Source organism: Bufo gargarizans, chromosome 1 (genome assembly GCF_014858855.1).
Source record: "Bufo gargarizans isolate SCDJY-AF-19 chromosome 1, ASM1485885v1, whole genome shotgun sequence".
NCBI lineage: Eukaryota > Metazoa > Chordata > Amphibia > Anura > Bufonidae > Bufo > Bufo gargarizans.
In genome coordinates, this window is record NC_058080.1 from 250348958 (window position 1) to 250376594 (window position 27637).

The 27637-nt window shown below is 43.3% G+C and overlaps 1 protein-coding gene across 2 annotated transcripts in view; it reads left to right on the forward strand.

The window, feature by feature from the left end:
- The window catches only part of LOC122944262 (ubiquitin-conjugating enzyme E2 D2), a 43098-nt gene extending 15840 nt beyond the window's left edge, over window positions 1–27258 (forward strand). The window contains exons 2-8 of one of the 2 annotated variants that reach the window (XM_044302502.1): window positions 8023–8086; window positions 9848–9879; window positions 13885–13962; window positions 22188–22293; window positions 22610–22703; window positions 23741–23790; window positions 26347–27258. In XM_044302502.1, the coding sequence (XP_044158437.1) occupies window positions 8023–8086; window positions 9848–9879; window positions 13885–13962; window positions 22188–22293; window positions 22610–22703; window positions 23741–23789 (423 nt within the window). In that variant the 3' untranslated portion in view covers window position 23790; window positions 26347–27258. The remainder of the gene's footprint in view (window positions 1–8022; window positions 8087–9847; window positions 9880–13884; window positions 13963–22187; window positions 22294–22609; window positions 22704–23740; window positions 23791–26346) is intronic. The other variant, XM_044302503.1, reaches the window with a different exon arrangement.
- Window positions 27259–27637: the final 379 nt, after the last annotated feature.

The window sequence follows — 27637 nt, forward strand, 5'->3', positions numbered from 1 at the left end:
AAAGGAAGGAATTTTCTTTTTAGCCTCAATAAGGGAGATCCTTCCTCTTCCAAGCAATGACACCATTTGTTTTGGGGGGGGGGGGGGGGGGAGAGAGAGAGAGAGAGACTGTTCCTTCATAAATTCCTGGGAGCAAGTAATCGCAGACCCGCTTATAATCAGTATTGTAAAAAAGGGGCCACGAATTCCCATTGTTCCTAGTATGGAAATCGAACGGCAAATTCCAGACCATTATAATCTGAAGCCACTAAACAGACACATAACCTATCGCAAGTTCGAAATGATGACTGTCAGATCTGCCGTGAAGCTCATCAAAAAGGGGGCTATGATGGCCACAATAGATCTCAAGGGTGCATGTTTTCATGTTCCAATCCATCCCCTATCCAGAAAATGAGGTTTGCAGTTAAGCTATAAGAATATTTATTACTTTCAATTCAACTGTCTCCCTTTCAGAATATCTTCTGCTCCTCGCATCTTCTCCAAGATTATAGCAGAAGTAGTGGCCTCCCTAAGCCAAAAGGTAATATAAATTATTCCATATCTGGACCTCATTCTCAGGAAACGGAACAGATCTGTTAACCCTAGACCAGAGGATGTCTGTAACCAAAGCGGTAAAGGCCTCCTTACAGTGGTGGATCAGAGACCAGAATCTGGAGTCTTTTGGGGCCAGGAGGAAATGCTATAGTTGACAACGGACGCCAGTTCCTGGGGCTGGGGTGCCCTTACCGCCACCGGTTCCTTTCAGCGGACTTGGTCAGTAGCTCAGAGGAGAATGTCGTCCATCTACAAGTAACTTTGGGCTATATGGGAAGGCCTAAACAACTCGGAGACAATCCAAGAACAGTCATGAACTAGTCCACTCGGACAATTCTACAGCTGTAGCCTTTATCCAACATCAGGGAGGTACAAGGCATGGTCACCTTCAGAATCTCTCAAAAAAGATTTTTCTATGGGCAGAGAGGAACCCAAGATCTCTAGCTGCGGTACACTTGAAGGGTTCTCTCAATCTTCAGGCAGACTTTCTCAGTCGGCAGACTGGATCCAGGCAATTGGCCTTTCAGAGGATCCAAAATCAATAGGGCAATCTGAGTCTAGATCTGTTCGCCTCAAGAAGAAACCACAAAGTACTGCATTACTTCTCACTCAATCCAAGAGTTCCCTGTGTGGCAGTAGATGCCTTCACTCAGGACTGGATTTCGGGACTGGTTTATGCCTACCCCCAATCCCAAAGGTTCTACAGAAATTCCAATCGGAAAGTTGTCCTAATCCTGGTCGTCCCCTTTTGGTTCGGTCTCTTAAAATCCCTCAGCCAGGAAGATCCAATCCTGTTCTCCCCGAGGAAAGATCTTCTAATGCAGGGTCTAATCTCTCATCTGAACCCCAGTCTTAAGCTGTCAGCCTGGTTACTGAGCAATCCATCCTCTTAGGTCTAGGTCTATCAAAGAGGGTTGCTCAGTAGAAAATCCAATACCTCTAAGGCATATCTTGAGGTTTGGAAAACATTTGCATCCTGGTGTGGTTAGGTTTAACCAATCTAACACCAATATCCCCTCATCCTGGAATTTCTACAGGACGGTTTGGGTATGGGTCTCTCACCGAAATACCCATTAAGGTACAAGTTTCCACATTAGGTCCCCTATATAACATTAGTTTTTGAGGTCTCCTGGGTTTCTAGGTTTTTAAAAGCGGCTGATTGAAACCCAGAATTAAAAATATGGTTGCTCCATGGAACCTGAATACTGTTCTTAGTATTAAATGGGTAACTCTTAAGACCATTTTCTTAGCGGCAACATCCTCTGCGAGAAGAGTTTGAGCTTCGGGCTTTATCTATCCAAGAGCCCTTCCTTAGAGTATTTGAAGACAAGCTCATATTCAAATTGGATTCCAGTTTTCTCTCTACGGTGGTTCCTACGTTCCACAGGTCAGGAGACATTCCCTCGTTTTGTGCCAACCCCAAAAATGAGCAGGAAACAAAATTTCATAGTTTAGATGTTAGAAGTGCTTCTAGATGTCACCAGAGATTGGAGGATAGATGATTTATTTATTCAGTTTTCCGGCCCAAATAAGGGTGAAGTGGCAAAAAGCTCTATCCTGTTGGATTAGGTGTGCCATTTCTGAGGCCTATAGAGCCTCCAGTAAAGAGACTCCTCCGTCCCTCAGAGCCCATTCAGTAAGATCCGTGTCAATTTCCTGGGCCGAGAGAGCCTCTGTCTTTAGAACAAATTTGCAGAATGGCCACTTGGAAGAGGGCTTACACCTTCACCAAGCATTATAGGGTGGATGTATTTGCCAATGACGACATGGCCTTTGGACGCAAGGTCCCTAGGTGCTGTTGTTGCACGCGCCCCCCAGTTTACTTTGTTAGTACTCAGTGTGTGCTGCCATGGAGACGGCTGGGGAAAATATATATATATATATATATATATATATATATATATATATATATATATATATATATATATATATATATAATTTTATACAGTTCCAGCTATAAATATCTTAAAAATCTCATCCATGTGATGCAGAATCGGGATAAGGCCACATTGACACGACCATGGTGCCACCATGCTTGTGTTGCAGACCACAAACCACAGGTTTGCAAAACATGGGTACCGGCCGTGTGAACTCTGCATCATTTAGTGCAGCGGCACTGTGGTTGTGTGAATGTACCTTAGTTAATATTGAGGTTTGTTTTGCGGTTACAGGAAAAATGGAAGATCTACACAAAAAATGACACTTTTAAATTTCACTACACCTAAAGTTTCTAAAATCTGTTTAGAATAATTTGAAGGCTGTAGTTTCTAAAATAGGGTCATTTATGGGTGACTTCTATTATGCAAGCCTTTCAAAACTGAATTGGTCCTTAAAGTTTGTTTTGGAAATTATATTTAAAAATTTATTGTAAGATTGTAAGCCTTAAGTCTTAAACAAACATGACCCTTACAAAATGATGCTAACAGCTTATCACAAAGGTCATATACCCGGAGACCGCTAGCTGCTGTCTGGGTCTTCACGGTGCTGGCAGACCGTAATGTAACTCGCCGGTTAAAGACTGCTGTATAAAGTAGTGCGGCAGTGGTCAGATGGTTAAAAAAAAGTTTATTCACAATTGTAGAAAAACAGTGGATACTATGGTTTTTGTAATGTTGAAATAAAGCCCATGTGATCATAGGTTTTTACAGTTTGTAGATTCTTCTGTTACGTTTGCGTCAGTTTCCACCCCCCCTTCAGGATTGTTGCTCTGGGAGATATCTTCACAGGACGCAGAGTAGCCATAAAAGTCCTGCATTCCCACAACTTATGGATAATAGCGTAAATGTACTACTGTGGCTGAATTCTGGTGTAAATTGCACCAAGTTTTTTTTTTTTTTTTCATCCACTGCACCTTGTAAGTACTAGGAATCGACCGATTATCTTTTACCGATATCGGCTGATATTCAGGATTTTGAACGGTATTGACATCATTTTGCCGCTATACTGATAACTTATCAGGAACGAGGATTGCGCTGCTCGCTGCGCTCTGTTCCCTCAGCAGCAGTGGGGAGAAGGAAGCAATGTCTCCCTCCCCCTGTGCTGCTGCCGCCAGTGAGCGGAGGGAGGACAAGAGGGGAGGTGCTGTGGCCACTGCACCACCAATGAAGATAACTCATTAATTCATATACAGTAGGCGGGAGCTGGCTGCGGAATCATAGCCGGCTTCCGACCTCTATGACAAGTGGCTACGATCCGCGGCAGTTAACCCCTCAGGTGTGGCACCTGAGGGGGTTAATTACCGCAGATCGCAGCCACTTGTCATGGAGGTCGGGAGCCGGCTATGTGATTCTGCAGCCAGCCCCCACCTCCTGTATATGAGTTATCTAAATTGGTGGCACAGTGTGCCCCCCTCCATCCCCAGTATTAATCATTGGTGGCAGTGGCCACAGGGTTCCCCCCCCCCCCCCCCCAACCCAAGTAATTTCATTGGTGGTGCAGTGGCAGTTCCGATCGGAGCCCCAGCAGTGTAATCCAGGACGCTACTGAAGCCCTGGCTGCCATAGTCGGCTCCCTGCTGCTGTGTGCACAAAGAACAGGGCAGCAGGGAGAGTGTGAGGTCCTATTCACCCTGTTCTATCAGGGTGAATAGGACAAGGGTTCTAGTCCCTAAGGGGGCTAATAGTAAAAAAATAAATAAAAAAAAATTATAAATGAAAGCTTTACAAAAAAAACTACATGTTAACAATAAACATTCATTTTCAGCAGATTTGTGTAGGAATTTAAATGTAATTTAAACAATGTAAATTCATTGAATATCGGTATAAATCGGCTATCGGCCTGAAAGTACTGGGCTTTAGTTGGGTAGGGAGGGTTGGTTTCCTGTTTAGCAATTATTGGATGGGAAATGTGGTTCTGTACCAGGTATACTTTGTCACTAGACTACATGATTTTATGTACTTGTACCATGGTTGATGTTACTTGGGATACTCATGTAAGTAACTATTTGTCCGATCGTGTAATGCAATGGTGTTTTTGTCATCAACTGTTGCATGTATGCTGTACAGACTATCTTCCTTTTGCTTTTTTGTGATTTTCGGAAAAAACAAATAAAAATTATCTGATTTAGAACATGAACAGAACTCTGGATCGTTCATGGGGTGTATTTTATCGGACTGGTCGTCCTTGTGGAAAATCGCTCATGTTCTATATTTGTTTCTTACAAGACTCATTTAGGCTAATGAATAGTTTTGTGGGGGCGAAACTGGCCACACAGGGCTCAGTCTGTGGTCTGTTTCAAAACTCATCGGTGTTCATTTTCTAGAACAGACGAGCTTGTTGTTGGCAGTCTGAAAGACACCTTCCACTGTACATTTTAGACAGTATTAGTACATGTTCCCTAATTTGACGAACCATGGATTGAGGTACACCCAGGACTATAGCAGTGTTTTTGTACTTTTTTTTCCAGCTGCATGCTACTTGTAACACATGTACAACAACATTCTTCTGAGAGTTGTTTGCATTGCTTGCTTCAAAAAAGGTTCTTTCTTGAGAAGGACATATCTATCAGTAACCAGGCTTTGTGTGCCTTCATTTAATGGTCAAAGTACCTTTTGAGTTTGAAACCAACACTTCTGCTCTCATCTTTGGAGCAGTCTTTTGTACATAATTGTGACTTTGTTATATCAGAAATCGTTATTACTAATCGGTGAACAAATCCAGGTAAATCCAAAAGGTTTTTGTTAGGAAATTCCCAGGTCATTACCTACCGGCTGTAACGCACACGGCCAACCCTGTGATAGAAATGCCTATTGTCTGCTATTGCAGATGGGAATGGGAACGGAACTACAGATGCGGACTGGACGGTGTGCTGTCCGCAACTTTTGCAACCCCCCTCCATTGAAAAGAATGGATCTTCACCAGTTCCGCAAAATTACAGAATGGATGCGGACCCAGAAATGCAGTTCTGAATTTGTAACAGTCTTGCTAGAGAACTGTTTGTGTACCCTTAAGATTAGGGTACTTTCACACTAGCGTTTTTCTTCTCCGGCATAGAGTTCTGTCCTAGGGGCTCTATACCGGAAAAGAACTGATCAGGCATATCCCCATGCATTCTGAATGGAGAGTAATCCGTTCAGTTTGCATCAGGATGTCTTCAGTTCAGTCGTTTTGACTGATCAGGCAAAAGAAAACCGTAGCATGCTACGGTTTTTTCTCCGGCGAAAAAAACTGAAGACATGCCTGAACGCCGGATCCGTCATTTTTTCCCATAGGAATGTATTAGCGCCGGATCCGGCATCCAGAATGCCGGATCCGTCGTTCCGGCATGCGCATGCGCAGATCGGTAAAAATGCGAAAAATGTACAAGACGGATCCGTCGGTCCGCATGACAAGCGGAGAGACGGATCCGTCCTTGCAATGCATTTGTGAGACGGATCCGCATCCGTATCCGTCTCACAAATGCTTTCAGGCAGCAGCAGATCGGCGGATCCGGCGGCCAGTTCCGACGACGGAACTGCCCGCCGGATCACACTGCCGCAAGTGTGAAAGTAGCCTTAGAGTGTAAGGGTGGGCATGTTTCTTCCCTCCCATAATGAAATATTCACACATGGCATATTCTGTATACGGTCTTTCGGATGCAAAATCCAGTTTCATTACCAGGAAAGTGGATTGCCTAGTCATTTTAGTGTAATGTAGGGCACCGCTAACACCAGTTTCACTGTCAGTAGTAATCCCTGGTGTGACATTTGGTAAGTTTGGGGTAAATTGCACCATTTTTTTGCTGACTAAATTTGTCCATCCTGCGTCATTATTGCTTAACGTCTGCTCTGTGTTTTCTTTGCTATTCATGATGTTGGTCTGTAGTTAATAACTGTGCCCCATTGTTTAAGACTGGTGTTTTTTAGATCCCTATTTTAATAAACTCCTGGACAGGCGGGGGTTCCACCAAAATTATGTAGCGCCGGCCTCTCCATACCTTAGGCAGGTCCTCCACCACTTCTAAATGTAAGGCCTCTTTCACACTTGCGTTGTCCGGATCCGGCGTGTACTCCACTTGCCGGAATTACACGCCGGATCCGGAAAAACGCAAGTGAACTCAAAGCATTTGAAGACGGATCAGTCTTCAAAATGCGTTCAGTGTTGCTATGGCATCCAGGACGCTATTAAAGCCCTGGTTGCCATAGTAGTAGTGGGGAGTGGGGGAGCAGTATACTTACCGTCCGCGCCTCCCGGGGAGCTCCAGTATGACGTCAGACTCCATGCGCTTGGGGTGCCCTGACGTCACACTGGAGCGCCCCGGGAGCCGCACAGACGGTAAGTATGCTGCTCCCCACTACACTTTACCATGGCTGCCAGGACTTTAGCGTCCCGGCAGCCATGGTAACCATTCAGAAAAAGCTAAACGTCGGATCCGGCAATGCGCTGAAACGACGTTTAGCTTAAGGCCGGAATATGGATCAATGCCTTCCAATGGGCATTCATTCCGGATCCGGCCTTGCGGCAAGTGTTCAGGATTTTTGGCCGGAGCAAAAAGCGCAGCATGCTGCTGTATTTTCTCCGGCCAAAAAACGTTCCGTTCCGGAACTGAAGACATCCTGAATGGTTTTCTCTCCATTCAGAATGCATTAGGATAATCCTGATCAGGATTCCTCCGGCATAGAGCCCCGACGACGGAACTCTATGCTGGAAGAAAAGAACGCAAGTGTGAAAGAGCCCTAAGGCCGCTTTGCCGTCTTACATTTAAACTTTTTTTTTTCTACGCCTGAAAGTCTTATAGAAAATGGTAACTGAGAAGGGCCTGCTGACCTGTCCTCTTCCCCCGCCTTGCCCATGCCACGCCCACTTTCTTTTACCTAGCTGTTGCACAGCAATCTGCGCCTGAAATACACCTGATATAGGTGTATTTCAGCTTAAAGGGGTTATCCCATCTTAGACAATGGGGGCATATCGCAAGGATATGCCCCCATTGTCTGATAGGTGCGGGTCCCACCGCTGGGACCCGCACCTACAAGGAGAACGGAGCAGAGAAAGTGGAGGAGGGCGCACTGCGCATGCGCAGCCGCCCTCCGTTCATTTCTATGGAGCCGCCGAAAATAGCCGAGCGCTGGCTCGGCTATTTCCGTCGGCCCCATAGCAATGAATGGGAGCGTTGGCCGCGCATGCGTGGGGCGCTCCCATTCTCTTCAATGGGAGAGGTGGGGAGCTGTGCCTGGTGGTGGTCGGACCCTGGGAAACCCGGGGTCCTCCAGCCACAACTCTCCCCGGCTCCGTTCTCGTAGGTGCGGGTCCCAGAGGTGGGACCCGCACCTATCAGACAATGGGGGCATATCCTTGCGATATGCCCCCATTGTCTAATATGGGATAACCCCTTTAATAAATGACCCCCCCCCCCCCCCCAATGTCCTTGGGTTCAGCTAGTGCACTGGTTTTGCAACCTGTGGTTCTCCAGCTTTTGTGAAATGAAGCAAAGTGCCAATTTTTGGTGTTAATTGTAGTGGCAATTAAATTTAGCCAGGGCTTGCATCATACCTATTTGTTTTATCTTTACAGGAACTGAATGATTTGGCCCGTGATCCTCCAGCACAATGTTCTGCAGGCCCAGTTGGAGATGACAGTAAGGCTTATTTATTACAATTAATATTCTTGCTACGATGGTACTTTCCGGTTGCAAATACTGAAACCTGTCATACTAGTTCCATGATAGATGGATGTGTTTGAATTGAGAATTCCATGTTCTATTAATTTGGGCTAACTTACAATACAAAACTAAGATGAGGCATGCAAAATGAGACGTGTTTAAAGCCTACAGCGAAGTAAGAGGACAGTTGTAGTATCGCAATAACGTGATGGATATAACAGTGTATAGGTCTTCCTAGGACCATATGAATGATGCTAAAAGGAGACAAGAAAAAGAAAATCAAAGGAAGTAGAGGAAATGGGCAAAAAAAGGCGCAGTGGGATCCCTTGGGCAAGTTTCCGAGCTTCGCAGCTTTGGCCAATGCCTCTTCTAAGCGCAACTAATCCAGAGAATGAGGAATGCATATATGTAATCCAGGCACAGTTCTATCTGGTCTTCTGCCGCTAGACTCCATGTTATATGGCTTAGTTCAGTGAGCCAGTCTTTAAGGGGTTGTCCCACAAAACATTCTACAGATTTCAAACCAGTCCTTGGATCTGAATACTTCTGCAGTTGCATGTAATCAAATAGTTAGCCATTGAGCTACTCATTAAAATGCATCTGTATAGCGCCACCTGCTGCTTGTTTTTCCTTATTTCTTGTCCACCTCACTGAGGTGGTCGCACATGCTCAGTTTACATTACTCTACCACCAGCCGTGTCTTGTTAGACTGTCAGTTCCAGGGGAAAGAGCTAAAGCACATAGGACACACCCACTGAGCTGTGATGGGGAGAGAGCTGGAGCAGAAAGGACTCACCCACTGAGCTGTGATGGGGAGAGAGCTGGAGCAGAAAGGACTCACCCACTGAGCTGTGATGGGGAGAGAGCTGGAGCAGAAAGGACACACCCACTGAGCTGTGATGGGGAGAGAGCTGGAGCAGAAAGGACACACCCACTGAGCTGACAGCCTGCAGAGAATCTAGGAGAACAATTGGACGATACAAGAATGCTGGGCATGTCCACCAGATATAGGCCATTGTCCCTAGCACAAATGGGAGCCCTGGGAATAAGTTATGGTAATTTACAGGTTTTATCTTGCTTTAGTCACAGTGCGCCATTCCCTGTAAAAAATCATATGGACAGTTTTTAGTTTTTTCCCTTTTTTACCCCACTGTACTGCTCGCTAGCAGCACGTGTGAATACGCCCCCTTGAATGCAGCTTAGTGGTCAGAGGTGACACATTTTCTTCACTGACTATTAAATTAGCTGAAATGAGGTTTGGGGATGTCTCCTTGGTTCTGTCTTCACAATCTACTCTAATGTTGTTTTTTTGGTGAGAGACCAAACCTCCAAGTCGTAGCATTGAAAGCTTTCTTCCAACATCTGAACAGCATGATTTTGGAAGGGAAAATGAAATCCATTACTTTGTCCAGAGAGTGTCAGCAGAATGTCCTTTGGCAGTTGCGTCAAACCTATAGCTCAGGTGCGAGAGGTGGCACTCTGTGGGCACCTGTGCCCTGGAAAGTCTAAGGTGTACCAATATGCCTTAGACTTTTTTCCTGAGGCAGGGTGCACTATGAACGGCACAGGCAGTGCACTGAATGTAGACGGGATATTATAGCTAGGTGATAAAGTATGGAGACTATTTAATATTTGATTTTATTGAGTTCAACTTGGTGATTCTCTGATATGTAATAAATGCAGCATTGGGTATTGTGATGAAATCCTCTTTTTTTTTTTTTTTTTTTTCTCTTCCAGTGTTTCATTGGCAAGCCACAATTATGGGCCCTGTAAGTAAAAAACCATTAGATGTTGCAGTATTTGTCCAATTGTTTGGATGTGAAACTGTCACTTGTGTATCTGTTCTTGCGCCAAAGAAATGAATATTTCCCAGTTATTAACGCATGTAAACTTGGGTAAATTGTCATGTTAACAGAACAGTACGTGACCCCTATGGGCCTCATTTATCAACACAGCAAAACTGGTCTTGTTGCCATAGTAACTTAAGTGCAGCTGAATGGATTGTGAATGTTAAGCCATGAATGAAAAGCTGTGATTTGCTGAGCGCTTACACATATGCATCTGGTTCCGACGTATTAAGGGTACTTTCACACTAGCATTTTTCTTTTCCAGCATAGAGTTCCGTCCTAGGGGCTCAATACTGACAAAGAGCTGATCAGTTTTATCCTAATGCATTCTGAATGGAGAGCATTCCGTTCGGGATGTTTTCAGTTCAGTCTTTGACTTTTCAGGACAGAATACTGCAGCATGCTGTAGTTTTAGCTTGGTCCAAAATTCGGAACACTTTTTTTTTTTTTTTTTTTGCCATTGACATGCCTAAATGCTGGATCCGACCCTGGCAAAATTGATCTGGAGCATGCGCAGACTGCAAAAAATGTGAGAAATGCCAGATCCATTTTTCCGGATGACACCGGAAAGACTGATCCGTGATTTCAATGCATTTGTCAGACGGATTAAGATCATGATCCGTCTGACAAATGCCATTAGTTTGCGTATGTTTTGACGGATAACTGCCTGCCGGAATCCTTGGCCGCGAGTGTGAAAGTAGCCTAACCTGTGCGGAAAAATAAATCTGGCATTTTTATTTATTTATTTTTTTTTTTTTGCACACAGTGGCCCAGGTTTACTAATTGGGAAGATGGTGTAAACTTAGGCTATGTAGACCTGCACCAAATTTATTGCAGGGGCCCAGGCTGGAGGATAATGGACACTGTTTGAGCTTAGACACCTTAGAGCTACGCCTTCCCATGAAGCCCTGCCCGCTTCCTGCTATGCTCCACCCATTTGAAAACTTGTTGCCAAAAAGTGTAGGAACTCCAGATGAGCCAAATTGCACCAATTTTTTTTAGCTTTTTTTTTTTTTTTTTGGTGCACATATTAGTAAATCTGGGCCAGTGTGCCTTACCACTGGCATTCTCTTTATGGCATTTTTACCTGCAGTGAAGGTGTCATGGAAACGCCTAAACAAAAAACCCAAAAGCACAGAAAGCTGCGTCTGAAAAGAAGCGAGAGGCAAAAGAAGCCAGCTAATGAGCAAAGCACCTTGTGTGCTGTATACTTCCCGTAGTGTGGTGCAGCCTTAAAGATGGGGTCAGGTAATTGGAACTTATCCCCAACTGTTAGATCAGAGGGGGTCCTACCAGTGGGACCGCCACTGGTCAGGGGAACGTGGCCCGCATACCCAGCAGCGCCCCCATTATGAAGGGAGAGTCGGGTCTAGCGCTGCTGAAGATAGTTGAGTACAGCACTAGGCCCTAAAGACCTGAATGGAGCAGGAGTGCGCATGATTCACATGCTGTTGTGTTCCTTTCGTGGTTCCCAGTGGTAGGACACTCCAATCTAATAGTTGATGTCAGATTACCGGATTACTCCTTAAAACGGTTTTGATAAATGATGTCCTAATTGTTCTGTTCTCAATATGGCAACTCCTGTGTAGGACTGAATATAGATTTTTAGGGCTCGTTCACACTTCAGTGATTGTGACCCAAAACCAGGAGTGGAGCCTCCACAATGAGGTATAAGGGAAAACTGCCTGCCCCAGTTTTAGCCCACGATCACTGAAGTGTGAACTAGGCCTTATACATTTACTTAACATTCATGGGGCTTCACCCTAAGCATCAAGTACAACTTAGGCTACTTTCACACTTGCGTTCAGAGCGGATCCGTCTGCGGTCTGCACAGACGGATCCGCTCATATAATGCAGGCGATGGGATCCGTTCAGAACGGATCCGTCTGCATTATATTTTTAAAAAAATTCTAAGTGGGAAAGTAGCTTGGACGGATCCGTCCAGACTTTACATTGAAAGTCAATGGGGGATGGATCCGTTTGAAAATTGAGCCATATTTTGTCAACTTCAAACGGATCCGTCCCCATTGACTTACATTGTAAGTCTGGACGGATATGTTTGCCTCCACACGGCCAGGCGGACACCCGAACGCTGCAAGCAGTGTTCAGGTGTCTGCCAGCGGAGCGGAGGCCAAACTGTGCCAGACTGATGCATTCTGAGCGGATCCGCATCCTTTCAGAATGCATTGGGGCAGTACGGATCAGTTCGGGGCCGCTTGTGAGAGCCTTCAAACGGAACTCACAAGCGGAGCCCTGAACGCTAATGTGAATGTAGCCTTAGCTTGGAGGTTTTCTGTGATAAAAGAAATGATTCAAGTGAACAGTGTGAAGGACCTGGAGCTCTTTATTCTGGGGTTTAATTAAATCACTTTGAATTGTGAGAAACCATTTTCTTCTGGGTAGTTAAGTATGGCTGTAGCAGATCCCTTGCCAGTCCATCCGTCCCATGAAAGGTGGACTGAGGTACCCCTTCCTAGCAGTTTTTGAAAGTCAATTCCCCACCAATCTACCATATGTGCCGGGGGAGGGTTTGTTGGAATTTCATCAAGCCTTGCACGCCCAATTAATAAAAAATAAAAATTGGAAACCCGCTCCAGTAATGAGGTGGTGTGGAAAACCGGAGTCCAGGTTTAAAGATGCATCAGTTTCAGCAAACATACAATGTTTGGGAAAGTTGTGCACCAACAGACTCAAGCCAAACTAATATTGACTCATGATAAATCTCCCCCCAGGTATATAGACACATGCAGTAACATATTCCTGCCCTGTGTTTGCCAAACTGTTCTATAGGGGCAGTACCATATACAGTATGTTGGGAGGTCCTCCCAGTGCGATCTCAAATGGTTTCTAAATCAAGCCTAAGAAACTTGTATTGCACCACATAAAGCTGATATTGGTGACGGGATCTGACTCCTGGCCTCCTTGCCAATCAGCTGTTTGTAGGGGCCCTGTCTGCCCTCTGGCTGCAGCTGGATGTCACCACTGCAGCCACGTCAAGAAGTCACTGGCTGCTGAAGGTGTAAGGCAGGGATGTCAAATTCGTGGCCCTCCAGCTGTTGCAAAACTACAACTCCCATCATGCCTGGGCATACTACAGCTATCAGGGAATGATGGGAGTTGTAGTTTTGCAACATCTGGAGGGCCATGAGTTTGACATCCATGGTGTAAGGCAAGTAGTTTATCACAGCAGACTAGTATCATTTCTGTCATAAGAAAGTGGTGTGACTGATGCAGGGTTGGAGCAACACATTTCCTGACACTTAAAGAGGTTGTCCAGGTTCAGAGCTGAACCTGGACAGCCCTCCATTTTCACCCAGGCAGCCCCCCTCACATGAGCATCGGAGCAGTTCATGCTCCGATGCTCTCCTTTGCCCAGCGCTAAATTACACAGGGCAAAGGCATTTTTCTGAGTTCCGGTGACGTACCGGGGCTCTCTATGGGGCTGACAGGAACCCCGGTGACTTCACCGGCACTGATGGGCGGGATTTGGCTCTGCCCTAGCCAGTAAAACGGCTAGGGCAGAGCTAAAGCCCGCCCCTCAGAGCCGGTGACGTCACCGAACACACTGCTGGGCGGAAGTTGCCGCCCGGCAGTGTTATTGAAAACACAAGAGCCTGTGCTCTAGCGCAGGGCACTGGAGCGCATCGGAGCATGAGATGCTCCGATGCTAGGCTCAGGGGGGCTGCCGGGATGAAAATAAGGGTATGTCCGGGTTCAGCTCTGAACCTGGACAACCCCTTTAATAGTTGATATAAAGAATTGCTGCATCTGGTCTGTAATGCACAGGAGCATATTAAGTACCTGCAACTTTCTTGACACTATGCTGTTGGTTTGTTCTACAACTCTAAATTGAAATGACTTTTCACAGAATATTTCAAATATACATCCATTTATTTTTTTAACTTAGCATTTTTACTTTTCTGACAGAATGACAGTCCATATCAAGGCGGTGTTTTTTTCTTGACGATCCATTTTCCAACAGACTACCCCTTCAAACCTCCCAAAGTAAGTGGTTGTGCTTGCCTTTTTTTCCTCTTTATTTTACTTTTGTACCTGAAAAATTGGTGGTCCTACCTTTTTAGTTTTTGGATCATGTTGTGGCTTTTACCCATTTCAGAATAATAGTTTTTTCCAGTGTTAGAGGTTCTCTGGGATTTGATTTTGATGAGCGATCAGTAGCGTATTCGAGGGTCTGACTCCTGGCACCCCACTGATCAGCTGCTCTGTCCACAGTGCAGTAGGTGGTGCTGGGTAAGGCTACTTTCTCACTTGCGGCAAAGGATTCCGGCAGAAGGTTCCGTCGCTGGAACGTATGCAAACTGGCATTTGTCAGACTGATCAGGATCCTGATCCATATGACAAATGCATTTAAATGCCAAATCTGTCTCCAGTATCATCCAGAAAAATGGAACCAACAGTTGTTTGTTTCAAATTTTTTGCCACCTGAGCATGCGCAGACCGCAATACTAGATCCGTTTTGCCGAAACACTTGGGGCATTAATGCATTTCAATGTGGGGAAAAATGTCGGATCTGGGATATCTGCAAGTGTTCCGCAATTTTAGAATGGGCTAAAACTGCAGCATGCTGCGCTATTATCTCCTTCATGAAAGGTCAAAAAGACTGAACGGATTGCTCTCCATTTAGAATGCATTAAGATAAATCTGATCAGTTCTCTTCCGGTATAGAGCCCCTAGGACGGAACTCAATGGCGGAAAAGAATAACGCTTGTGTGAAAGTACCCCTATACAGCACTGCTTTTCATTTCTGGGATTGTAAGTGGGACAACCCCTTTAATTTTCATTTTTTCTTCTTCATGGTGTGACTAATAGGCAGCATGATCTAGTATAATCCACTTCTGTAATTCTTTATAACAGTGTAGTGTGCCTGTCATCATAACCTACTAGGTCTGACCAGTACATCTTCATTAGGCCTCTGGCTGCCAATGGAAGTAACCGCACCTCTCTTTAACCTTATAGACAGTATGGTCATTTCCTATCCTGCCTGTTTCCGCATGTTATAGCGCTGGGATAATTGGCTGGGCAGTTCTTACAGATGAAACACATTTACTGTTGTTTTTAAAAAGAAACCTGTAAAAAGCCCCCTCCGCACACAGGCAGATTTTCCTTCTGATGTAAGAAAATTCAGACGGCTCACTAATTGTAGTCAGGTGCTCTGGTCTGATTTGAATCACCCTATTCAAAAACTGATAAATGGAAACAAAACGACCGGCACTCTTACAATGGGAGTAATGAGGGGACTAGAATAAGGTTAACACTATTTAATTTAATTTAAAAAACATTTATAGCATACGATTCAATAAAATTGAATTGCATAGATACATAAAATATCAAAATAAAATAAGGATGTACTGGATAGAATTATAAATCCAAGTAACTCTTAACTCTTGTCCTCCTTAGGTGGCTTTTGGTATGGTATGGCTTATTCAATCATACAAAGTTGAGAAAAAGCGCATGGGTAAAACGCATATTTTTTGTTTGCTGATTTCCCTTACTGCATAATGTCTTGCTGATTATTTTGTATTAAGTTCGGAACATGAAATGTACCTAAAAAAACTCATAACGTATAGAGTAAAATAGAGTTAAAATCACTAAATGCAATCACAAAACATCACATCTTTATATGTGTATCTTGATATAGACCTCACATCTCTATAAAGATACACGTATACATATAAAGATATGTGATGTTTTGTGATTGTATCAGTGATTTTAACTCTATTTTACGCTGTTATGAGTTTTTAGGTACATTTCATGTTCCGAACTTATTAATACAAAATAATCAGTAAGACATACTATGCAGTTAGGGAAAACTGCAGACGAAAAAAAACGCATAAAAATCACATTCGTCCTTTTTGAAGTGACATTTAAATGCATGAAAAATGCAATATGGAGACATGGGATTGAAAAATCCACTCCAGAGTTTCGATTTTACATTTTTACCTGGGGATATTGGGTATAAAAACAGGAGATTTACCATTGTGAGTGAACCCACTGAGGAAGTATTGATTACTTCGAAACACGTCTGGAAAAGCTGAGAAACAGCTCACAGAAGTCCTTGGAGCATGGCCATGCGATTTTTATATGAAAAATTCAATAAGGACTTTCACATTTAAATGTCCTCTGTAAAGATCATCATGATATTTGGAGTATATAGCACAACAACTGCGGACGGATACAACGTCCGGATTAACTCTATCGCGAAATTCAAACTTCCGAAAATTCGTAAAATAATAAAAAAAAATATCGTAACCGACAAACTACTTGGCGCACAGAGCACTTGCACGTGGCACGCCACAACAACAAGAGCCAGCTCGAAACTGAGTAACAATCTGATACACTGCATCATATGTCGGAACACTACAGAGAGACTATCGTTATACCTTAATACCACTCTATGCGCTATAATATAATCTCATGCGCTTTTACCATCATCCATGCGTTTTACCCATGCGGTTTTTAATCATTGTATGATTAAGAACCATACCGAAAGCCACCTCAGGAGGACAAGAGTTAAGTTACTTGGACTTATAATCCTATCCTGTACATCCTTTTATTTTGATTTATGTATCTATGCAATTTTATCGAATCGTATGCTAAAAATGTTATTAAATAGTGTTAACCTTATTTTAGTTCCCTCATTACTCCCATTGTAAGAGTGCCGGTTGTTTTCTCTTTCCAGATTTTCCTTCAGTTTTTGTGATTCTACACCTAGCTTTAGCTTCAGTACTGCAACAGAAAACCTGAATGTGCACAAGCCAGGTAGGCGGCTTGTCATCTTGGCCCAGTACAGTCCTCATTATCTGTGTTTACAGGTTATTAAAATGATCCCAATCAAATGCTCTTGTGCAGGATTTCTACATACTATCACTGGGCCACAGAAGTGATAAGTGAGCCAAATACAGCTCCACCTTTTCCTGATGTAGGTTAATGCCATGACCGCGTGTTATTCAGTTGCATGTGTCATCCATTTACTATCTGAAGCTACCCAGTCTTTCCGGTTCTCCCCACACTGGTGCTTATGCTGCTGCCACACCCGAAACACCTGAAGCAGTTGTCTGATGAGGTATACTGTTTGGGCCGTACGGCATAGATGTGAGGTGACTCGTTACCGCTTATTTGGGTGATGGTTTTATGGCGCTGCAGTGAGAAGGATGCAGAGGTATTTGGGAACATAACCCATATGCCTAAATGCTCTTACTGCTCATCTAATGATGGAAGGCTCCGTCCACTGTGTAGTTTCTTGCACCAGTGTACTGCAACTCAGTGCCCATTGACTTGAATGGAAGCTGAACTACAGTACCCTGGTATACCCTGTGCAGTATTAATTCTCAGACAGCCATTTGATGACGAGGAGTGAATGCTACAGCTTTTCTGCATCTTTCTTTTATTTCCATTTAGACTTGCACTTGATTAGGCTACTTTCACACTCGCGTTTGGTGCGGCTCCGTCATGGATCTGCACAGACTGATCCGCAGAACGGATCAGTTTGTATTATCTTGAACAAAGCCATGGCGGATCAGTCTTGAACACCTTTAAAAATCAATGGGGGGCAGGTCCGTTTTCTATTGTGCCAGATTGTGTCATAGAAAACGTTTGGCTCAGTTTTGTCAAGCGGACACCGGAATGCTGCAGGCAGCGTTTTGGTGTCCGCCTCCGAAGCGGAATGGAGACTGATTGGAGGCAAACTGATGCATTCTGAGCAGATCCTTTTCCATTCAGAATGCATTAGGGCAAAACTGATCAGTTTTTGGACAGTTTGTGAGAGCCCTGAAAGGATCTAATAAACGGAAACCAAAACGCCAGTGTGAAAGTGGCCTTACCAGCATTACCAGGACATATATAGCTTTTCAAACTTTTTCTGAAATTCCTGAAGAAAAAAAAATCGGTGTATAGCAGTGTTTTCCATTATTAAGCTATTTATTGTAATGTTCTACGCAGCCTGATTACTTACATGATTGTAAGAAAAAGCCCATCTACAGAAAATTATTACTAAATTATTGGCTATTTCTGATAGTTGGTGAAATAAAATGAAGTCTGAGTTAGAACTTAGAAACAAAAACCTTACCTAGAGCATACTGTGGAGTGGGACCCAGTCCTATCTAGAGGACAGCGTCCTGAAAGTGAAGGAGGGCACTGTGTTCTCCATTTCTCATCTCTCAGCTGTGTTCAGGACTCCCATAGGGGTGAATCGAGGGTGGCTGCTCCCTGTTCCTTCTCTCTGACATTGGCCTATCAATGTCCCTGATGGGAATACCCCTTTAAGGCTACTTTCACACTAGCGTTCGGGGCTCCGCTTGTGAGTTCAGTTTGAAGGCTCTCACAAGCGGCCCCGAACGGATCCGTCCAGCCCTAATGCATTCTGAGTGGATGCGGATCCGCTCAGAATGCATCAGTCTTGCACCGTCTGTCCTCCGCTCAGCAGGCAGACTCGGGTGTCCGTCTGGCCGTGCAGAGGCAAACGGATCCGTCCAGAGTTACAATGGAAGTCAATGGGGGCGGATCCATTCGAAGGTGACACAATATGGTGCATTTTTCAAACTGATCCGCTCCCCATTGACTTTCAATGTAAAGTATGGACGGATCCGTCTGAATACAAATTGTACTTAGACTTTTTTTTTGTAAAATATAATGCAAACGGTTCCGTCTGAACGGATACCATCGTTTGCATTATAGGAGCGGATCCGTCTGTACAAATACCAGACGGATCAGCTCCGAACGCAAGTGTGAAAGTAGCCTAACTTGTGGCAAAAATCTGGCCTGCACGTTTTTGAGGGTGAAAAAATGGGCCTCTAAAATTCAGTGGTTTCCTAAAAATTGTAAGTGAGACCACCCTAACAGTGCCTTTTGTATGCAGCATTTTAGTTTCTGTAGTTTTTAAGAATGTATTTATGAAAATGCAGCAATCTGAAGTTGTACCAAACGCCTTCCCCAAGTGTGCAAAAACACTTGACACAAATGTATGTAGTGTTTGGGTGCTGGTTCCAACCATGTGACATACTTTCATCTTGGTGGTCCTATGGGTGCAGTGAGTACCCCACTACCCTAAAATGAGTGTCAGGAGTGGGGCTGTAACACTCGGCTCTAAGGCCGTGCATTCTGTCCATCCATCTCCCGCTGACCGGCATACGCTGCTGTACAGAAGGGTTGTATTGTAGAAATGTGATCAGGTGTCTTGGCATTAATTCCCATAGTGTGACCTGAAAAAAAGCTGCCCCTGATGACAGGGTTACAGTGAAATGTGAGGTTTAGAGAAACGAGTGACAAGTGGAGACTGCAACTTGCTCTGTAGCTTTCTAACCACTGAACCTAAAGTTGTCCACTAGGTGGCAGTATAATTACATACCGTATAATCCACTGTTGGTGTAGCTGCCATTTCACTACCAAAAATTAAATTCCTAACATGTTATGCTAAAGGGAAGATATTCATGAAGCTGCATTTTTCAGCTAATTTTACCTTTCTGATGTCTGTATTAAGCCCTTAGCAACCATATTACTGTGCCTGTATTTCAGCTTCTTCCTAAAATGCCTTCTGCTGCACTTCCTGTGGTGATGTTTGCCCTTTCTTGAGGCCATCCTGCGTTTCCCTCACTTCCCATAAGCCCTTGCTCTACTCACTTGCACTAGCACACATGCAGGGCCAATCAGAATGCAGACAACCTCCTCCACTACCTAAGAGTGTGTATCCTCACATACAGCTAATCAGAGACGAGCCCTGCATTACATTAAATCAGTATATTGTACCTGTGCTGCTTTCCCACTAATGCTTTTACTTTACTGACCCCCATCTACAGCATGATCCCTGTAATGTGAAGTAGGGCAATGGGAGGCAATGGACTCCAGTATTTTTTTTATTTTGTAATAGACCCATCTGGATCTTAAAGATCCAGAGGGTCTGATCACTATACAGTGTATTGCAATAGTCATCTATTGCAATGCACTGCTACACTTACACTAAGGCTGATCAGACCCTCAGGGTCTTATCGGCCTTAGATACATGGCAGCTCGGACACCTTTTTTAAATGCATGGCAGTCCGGGCACCTTTTGTAAGGCATCAGGTTGCCATGACAACCACTGGACTGCTGCCATTGCAGCAGCCGCGGCACGATGCAAGAGGGAGCTCCCTCCCTCTCAACCCCATGGATGCCGCAGGCAGCTGCTGACAGTGGCATCTATGGGGTTAAACAGCCGATCGGTGCCAGCACAGATTTTGCCTGTTGCTGCTGCCATCAATGCTAGCACAGAGGGTCAGGGGGAACTGGGGGCACAAATCATTAGTGGCACACAGGGCGTCTTACCTGATTTCAGGCTGATGCATAAGTCATTGGCAATCACTGGGTGAATCAGGGTGTCTACTGTGTCTACTGCCACCAGGATATTTTAAGTGTTATTCACCTTAAAGTTGTTCCATTGAAAAATACAACACACGAACAAGCCCTCAGTCAGCTACATTGACGGAAAAGAATTGTGGTTTCTCTTTGAATGCCAGGATGAATAAATGCCTGATAATTGGACCCAAAATAGGCAGTGGTTAAAAAAAAATCTGAACAGTTTGAAAAATATATAGAGATATAGATGTATATCTCTATCATTATGTAGAAGGAAAATTATAAATGTATTTTTATTATGTTTATATTGAAGACACTTCCTTTCTATAAACTTGGTGTATTTGCTATACTGCAGTACAAGTGGATGCTATGTATTAGTTAATCGATAGGCTAATAGGGTATATTCACACAGCAGCAACTTTTTCTGTGGTTTCATTTATCTGCTTGCCAAAATGTCCCTGTTCTGAGGAATGGAACTGACTTTTAGTGATAAACGTCTGCATATAAACGGTCAATGTACTTATAAACTCCAAGGTTAATGCTACTGAAGCTGAGACATGAAAGTGCTTGAGATCATGTAGCTGGATTGACTACGCAGGAACAGATCTTAAATGGGTTGTGCAGCGGTTTATTTTGAGGACCTACTGGCTGTTTGAGGGGGTAGTGCTCTATGCGAGCTCCGCTTCCTGGTGATTACACTACCCGTCTCCTGCGGAGCAGCGGCGTAGTGTAATTACATGCACTCGCTCCATTCAAGTGCATGGAATGAGTACTTTTCATTCTTAGAAAACGAGCAGTGTAATACAGAAAGCAGTCAGTGTTCCAGACTTAAAAAAAAAAATAAATAAATAAAAATAAAAAATCAAGGAGCCATTGGCTCATAACCTGACTAATTTTAAAATACATATAATATAGCTGGGATGCTTAGGAGCATGGGGTTTTCTAAGCTACAGCCCACGCAGTTAAAGGGGTTGTACACCTTTCCATGACCTGTCAGACTAGCCAGATTCGGCTATGGCTGTGACCAGACTATCCGATACGGCAGAGGGTGGTTATGGCTGTGACCTGTAGGGATGGTAACCAGGTCCGTGAACACTCCTGGCGGAACGTCTCCTCCGCCCCACTGCCCGTATGGCACCCCATGGCAGTTATGATGCAGGCACCCAGGATTGTAAAGGGGTACTCCAACCTTGAACATAAAACTAGAAGATGCCATAAACGTCCTACAGAGGCGGGTTCTGGCATCTCCAAAACAAGAGATGCCAAAGGAAAAGCCCCCCCCCCCTTTCCTCCTTCATTGACTGCTATGGGACCCCCGAAAATACAGTGCTGCCTATTCCCAGCGGTAACATAGCCCTGAGCGGAGACGCAGGACCCAGGAGCTCCCCATGTCAGCAGTGTACACTGGCACATGCAGCTCTGCTGAATCAGTGGGAGGAGCTCTCCTCACCTACCAGACCGGCAGATTGTGATTTGCGCTTTAGACCCGGCAGCCAATGGCGACTTGTGTAGGTGGGGCTGTCTCCCGATGCCGGAGTGTGCCAGTCTTTTTTATTTATTTTCTTAGAGGCAGAGCAGAGGAGGGTCTAGGCGCTAATGGCGATAAGACTACAAAATTGCCACCATTTCGCAATTCTACCATTTTGGTCGCCATCTGGAGCATTGGCAGTGCTCAATTGGAGCGCCGCTTCCTCTTCAAATAGCTGATTGGCGGAGCGGCCAGGTGTAGGACCTTCGCTGATCAGATAATGACCTATCCCGACTATAGGTCATCAGTATAAATCTCTGCACAATCCCTTTAACAGAATGCTTGTTAAAGTAAAATGAATTTAAGGCTTAAATGTTGTGCTGTATGTTATCCTTGCTTTTTTTTTTTTTTATAGGTTGCGTTTACAACGAGAATCTACCATCCAAATATTAACAGCAATGGCAGCATTTGTCTTGACATTCTCAGATCACAGTGGTCCCCAGCTTTAACTATTTCTAAGGGTGAGTCTATCCTTTATTAAGCTATAACCTTACAGATATTAATGTTACATACAAGCTGGTAGCGCCAGAGCATTAAACATTACAGGCTGCAGTTAAAAATTCTCTCAATATTTAGAAAAATTTAATTTTTTTCCTAGAGGTTGAACCCCGCCCATAATGATGTTTTGGCAGCATATAGCCTTCAATGGTATTCATAAGCTTTTTGATAACTTTTCACCACATTTCCCAAATAAAGACTATGCTTTAGATGTTGCTGATTCATACTGGTCGGCTTTAGTTGCTTTCACTAATTTATTGACTGTTTTTCACTTTTCAGTTCTTTTGTCAATTTGTTCACTGTTATGTGACCCCAACCCAGATGACCCTCTAGTGCCAGAGATTGCACGGATCTACAAAACAGATAGGGAAAAGTAAGTATGCTTTCCATGCTCAGTAGCTCCAGTAATGCTGTCATTTCTGCCTTCAGCTATTTAAGCAAACCTGTCACTGTGCCAGCGAGGCAGAGCAGAATGATAGTTTCATGGGAAGGTTCTGTATAACTTTTCGTTGGTACTACTGTGACTGCCATCATGGTGTGTACAGGAATATGAGGCTTGCAGTCACTGAACAGGGCCACCTCCATGAAATTTCCATAGTAGATTGGCATTTTCATGGTGACGGGTTCGCTGTTAAGTTTTATTTGGTAAGTCTTTCTTGAGCTCTTTGGTTCTAGGATGCATCCGTGCATTTGAAGCAGCTTGTTTCTTAAGGCTGTATTACATCAGCCAATAATCACTAACAAGCGTTCGCATAAACGCTCGTTAGCGACTTCTTGTAGTGTAATACTGACTCCAATTGCCCAATGAATGAGCAGTTCTGAGCATGCTTAAAAATCAGCCCTTGCCAGCTGTAGATCTTGCTGTCTAATAGCAATCCGCCACTAGACAGTGTGCGATGGCATATCTATCGCTCCTCGTGCTGCATGTAATAACGGCCTTCTCCGCTTGCAAGCGATTGCTGGTAGGGAACGCTGATCTGCCTGTCTAATACAGGCTTTCGCCTTATTTAACACGAGTGATATGGAATGAGTCTGGGTCTCTTCAGGGAAAAACTGATGGTTTAGTCTGTTTGGTGATTGGTCTGCGATTGCATTCAATGTTTTTAAAATGTTTTTTTTTTTTTTTTGTTTTTTGGTGGATGCAATCAGATTTTACTTCTTTTTCCTCCCACACGCGTGAAGCATAACACAACTTCTACCTAACCAGCAGTGGAAAATGCATTGCATTCAGACACCACCTGTTTTTCGCACAAGCTCCATTAGTTTTGTGGGGTTTTTGCTGAACGCAAACCTGATGCATGAAAAAGCGATGCTCGTACGCATTGAAATGAATGGGTCAGGATTCAGTTCGCTTGTGTGAAAGGGGCCTTTAGTGGCTGCTTCCAAAAAGTTGTATCTTTAATTTATTAGGTACAATAGGCTAGCAAGAGAATGGACAGAGAAATACGCTATGTTGTAGGGTAAGAGTGCTTTACATATGGGTCTATGAAATGACTAGCTTTGGGTGCTGCATGGATTTCTGCTAAAGACTAATTTAGAGGTGATTGTGATGAATACCATTTTGTGCAAAAGTAATAGTAATAACACAAGTGCAAAAGTAATAACACAAAATTGCTATATAAATTTTGTATCTCCTTATTTTATCAACCTAATAAAACTGACAATTATGCCCCATAAAAGTTAAACACCATTGCAATTACTTTGCCACCTCGCCTCCAAATACCATACATACAGCATAAAACTTAACAGCTTATCCTCACAGCTATCTTGATGGAAAAGTGTATACATCCATGTCTTCTCAAACCCCCCCCCCCCCCCCACCCCCCCACCCCACTGATGCCGGTGCACAGCCAGGAAGTTTTAGGGGTCTTGGTCTACAGTGATTGGGCCCATTTTGTTGCAAGGAATCTTGCCTAACAATAGTATGAAATACAATCCCAGAAGTAGTGCACACAGTGACACCAGGCATTTTAGACATTTTGTAGCTCTGGTGGCCATGGCCATTTTCACACTGACTTGTTCAGATAAAACCTAAATTACAAAATAAAAAAAAATAGTAACCTGCCATTCCTGTGTGTTTTCTGTACATGGACAATGTGGCAGGTGTCTAAGTGCTATTCAGCATTTTATACACACCACAACCTTCATGATATCGTTCGTCAGTGTAGTTTTATAAAAAAAAAATATATTTTTAAATGCATTATTTTAATGGGTAAAAGTGTGGTCCGAGCTGAAAGGTATTTGGAAACTCCTCCTAAAAAGTTCGATATATGGTAGTTCATGCATATACTTGGTACTACATTTACATTGAAATTTTAAAGTAACCTATAAAATATAGTGGTTACACATCTTGCCAAGTGCACCCAGTAAATCTTTCATGAAGCAGGCAGACTGATTGCAGTTGCCTTGTCGGGTCGTTTGTGGAAATGTCTGTATAATTTGTTTTAATTTTTATATATTTAAATTCCTGCTGGTACCACACTTCACTTAAAGGGGTTGTGCAGGCGATATGTGGAGGTGACCTATCCTCGGGATAGGTCATCAATATCTGATCTGTGGCAGTCCGATACTCCCACCAAGCGCTGCTTCCTCTTTATTACGCTGCACAAGTGAATGGAGCAAGTACATAGAGACGACTGGCAGTGTAATGAAGAGGAAGTAGCGTTCGCATGGCGTGCAGCCTTCTCCAACTGCTGATTGGTGGTTGCCGGGTGTTGGATCCTCGCTGAGCAGAGTGATGACCTATCCTGTGGATAGGTCTACGCTGCATGGCTCTTAAGCCCAAGTCCATGCCAAGCTTTAGCTGGTGTAGATTTGAGTTTCTGGCGCACACATTTTCTTTGTGTGGGCGTAAGATGCACCTAATTTATTGAGACTGGCATATGGGAACAACAGTCTTGACAAATCTCCCAGACTAAGGCCTCATGCACACGATCGTATTTTATGTTGCTGTCTGCAAAAAATACAGATGACTTTGGTGTGCACACGGAGTACCTTTTTTTTTTTTTTTTTTGCGGACCCATTGAAATGAATGTTCCTGTATGCAGAACCAAACACTGAAAGAAAATACGTTCGTGTGCATGAGTCCTAACTATTCATATTTTGGTGCATAAAACTTCAGCTTTTCCCACACAGAATGGAAATGTTAAAAAAAAAAAAAAAAGTAACGCGCTTGGGGAAAAAAAAATTGCTTGGTCATAAAGTTGAAAAACTGTCTGGTTGCAATATGTATATTATACTGTGCAGTACAGACAGCTGCTATGCTACCAAAACAAAACTTTTTCGGAACATACATCTTGCCATGTACAAAATACAACTTGGTACACAGGAGCACCTTCATTCAACTTTGTAGCAGTGATTATAAATTACAAAATTTGAATCTAAAATATTTACTGTAGTATCAGCATTTTGAAGAGTTATTACAGAAGGTTTGAGGAGCTGATAAATGCCATGTTCACTGCTGTAAAAATCTTAGAACTGTGCCAACCTACTCTTACATGCAAATATTGGGGATTATGTAGGTAGAGCTTTCACTCCCTATACAAACTGACTGCAAGATGGATGGTAAAAGTAGCTGGCATTAAAATCAGACGAGATAACCTCCTGTGAACTAAGAGGTTGTCCATAGTGGACTGTACGTGCTTTACCCACCTCCTAATTCTCGCTTGTATTTCTACACAGGCTTAGTGAGCAGAAGCCCTATGCATTTTATGCATGTCAGTTTATGGGCGTTGGGACACCCTAATATACTTTGTCAACATGTCTTGCGATGTACTGTATGCGTGTGCGCAGCGGTGCTAGTGTCGAGCATGATATAACGGGTTCTTTGGTGTTTTGAATATTCCATGGTTAAAATTATGTATTTTTGCATAATGAAACTACTTGCCCAGTTGGGTATAATTTACCAGCATGGATTTTAAGAATTCCCTTTAATAAATGTTTACTGCTCACCATCAAAATCAGAGCAGAATGTGATATTTTACTGCATTTTATAACCCTTTTCTGTATCGTTTTAGGTACAACAGAATAGCCCGGGAATGGACTCAGAAGTATGCCATGTGATGCTACCTTCAAGTCTAAATACACCTGCATTATAGCTGGAATAAAATAAACTTTAAATTACTGTTTTCCCCTCCCTTTCAGACCTCATCTACTTACCCCCTCCTAATTTTTTTTCTTTTATTTTGTGCTGCCTCCCTTCATGCACATGCTCATATGGGAAGACTTTAGCTCAGCATTGGACAGAAACTGCTCTAGACTGTCAAGTAGTTGCCAGAATTCAATTACCCAAGATCCTTAATCTTAACAAACTGAGCATGTGTTAAAACATGGCCGCCGTCTTCACTGTAACTTGGTTATGAGATAAACCCATCCCTCATTTCTTACTGAAGTGGTGAAGATTAGAGCCTTTTCTTTGGGGTAGGGAGGGGAAAGTGTCAGGCAAAATTAAATTAAAAAAAGGTAAAATTTAAATCCTCTTGTCTTATTGTAGAGTTCAGCAATGTGGAGTTACTATGGATATTTTGGTCACAACCTCCAGACGTTAAAGACTTTTTTTTTTTTTTTTCTTTTTCCATTTACTTTATGCTCATAACTGATGTTTTGGGTGGAGAATTGGTGTTGAAATTTATATAGCCACAGAAGTTATGTATTTTATGCATGTCAATAAACATGACAGATTGAAATTCGAAGGTGAACCCCCCCATTAAATAACAGAAAGGATCAAAAGTTTTGTAATTTTTTTTTTCATTGATGTTTTTATTTTATTATTTTGTGGAGGCTGAGCTATTAGTTCATCTCTCTTCCAAAACACTGTTAATATAGCACTGAATAAAATGATTCAAGAGTCGATGGATGACTGATCAACTAATAGCTCCATTTTTTTTTCTTCAATAAAGTTGCATAAACCAATGTGTTAGCTGCCTGAATTAATCATTGTGTTCAACCTTATTTTCTATGTAAATTCAAAAGATCTGTGTGTGTATATAAAGTTTGGATTTTGTTCTGTTTGACGTCAAATAGTGTAAAGAGCATAAACTTTTTTTTTTCTCTTCTCCTCACTTATGTTCCTTTTAAAGCTGTTTATGCACTTGTATGCCAAATGAGTCAATTATTGCCCATCCTTGGCACAAATTCCGGCGTTTTGTATCGGACTGGTCGTGGGGGGAGGGGGTGCCGGTTTAAAGTAACCTGGCTTAGCAGACTGAACTATATTATGGGCTAATAAAGTTTTCCTAACTTGTGGAACACTGAGCTTCAGATAGCCATCGGTCCCCGTGTAGTGTGAGGTCCACGTGGGCGTATTCT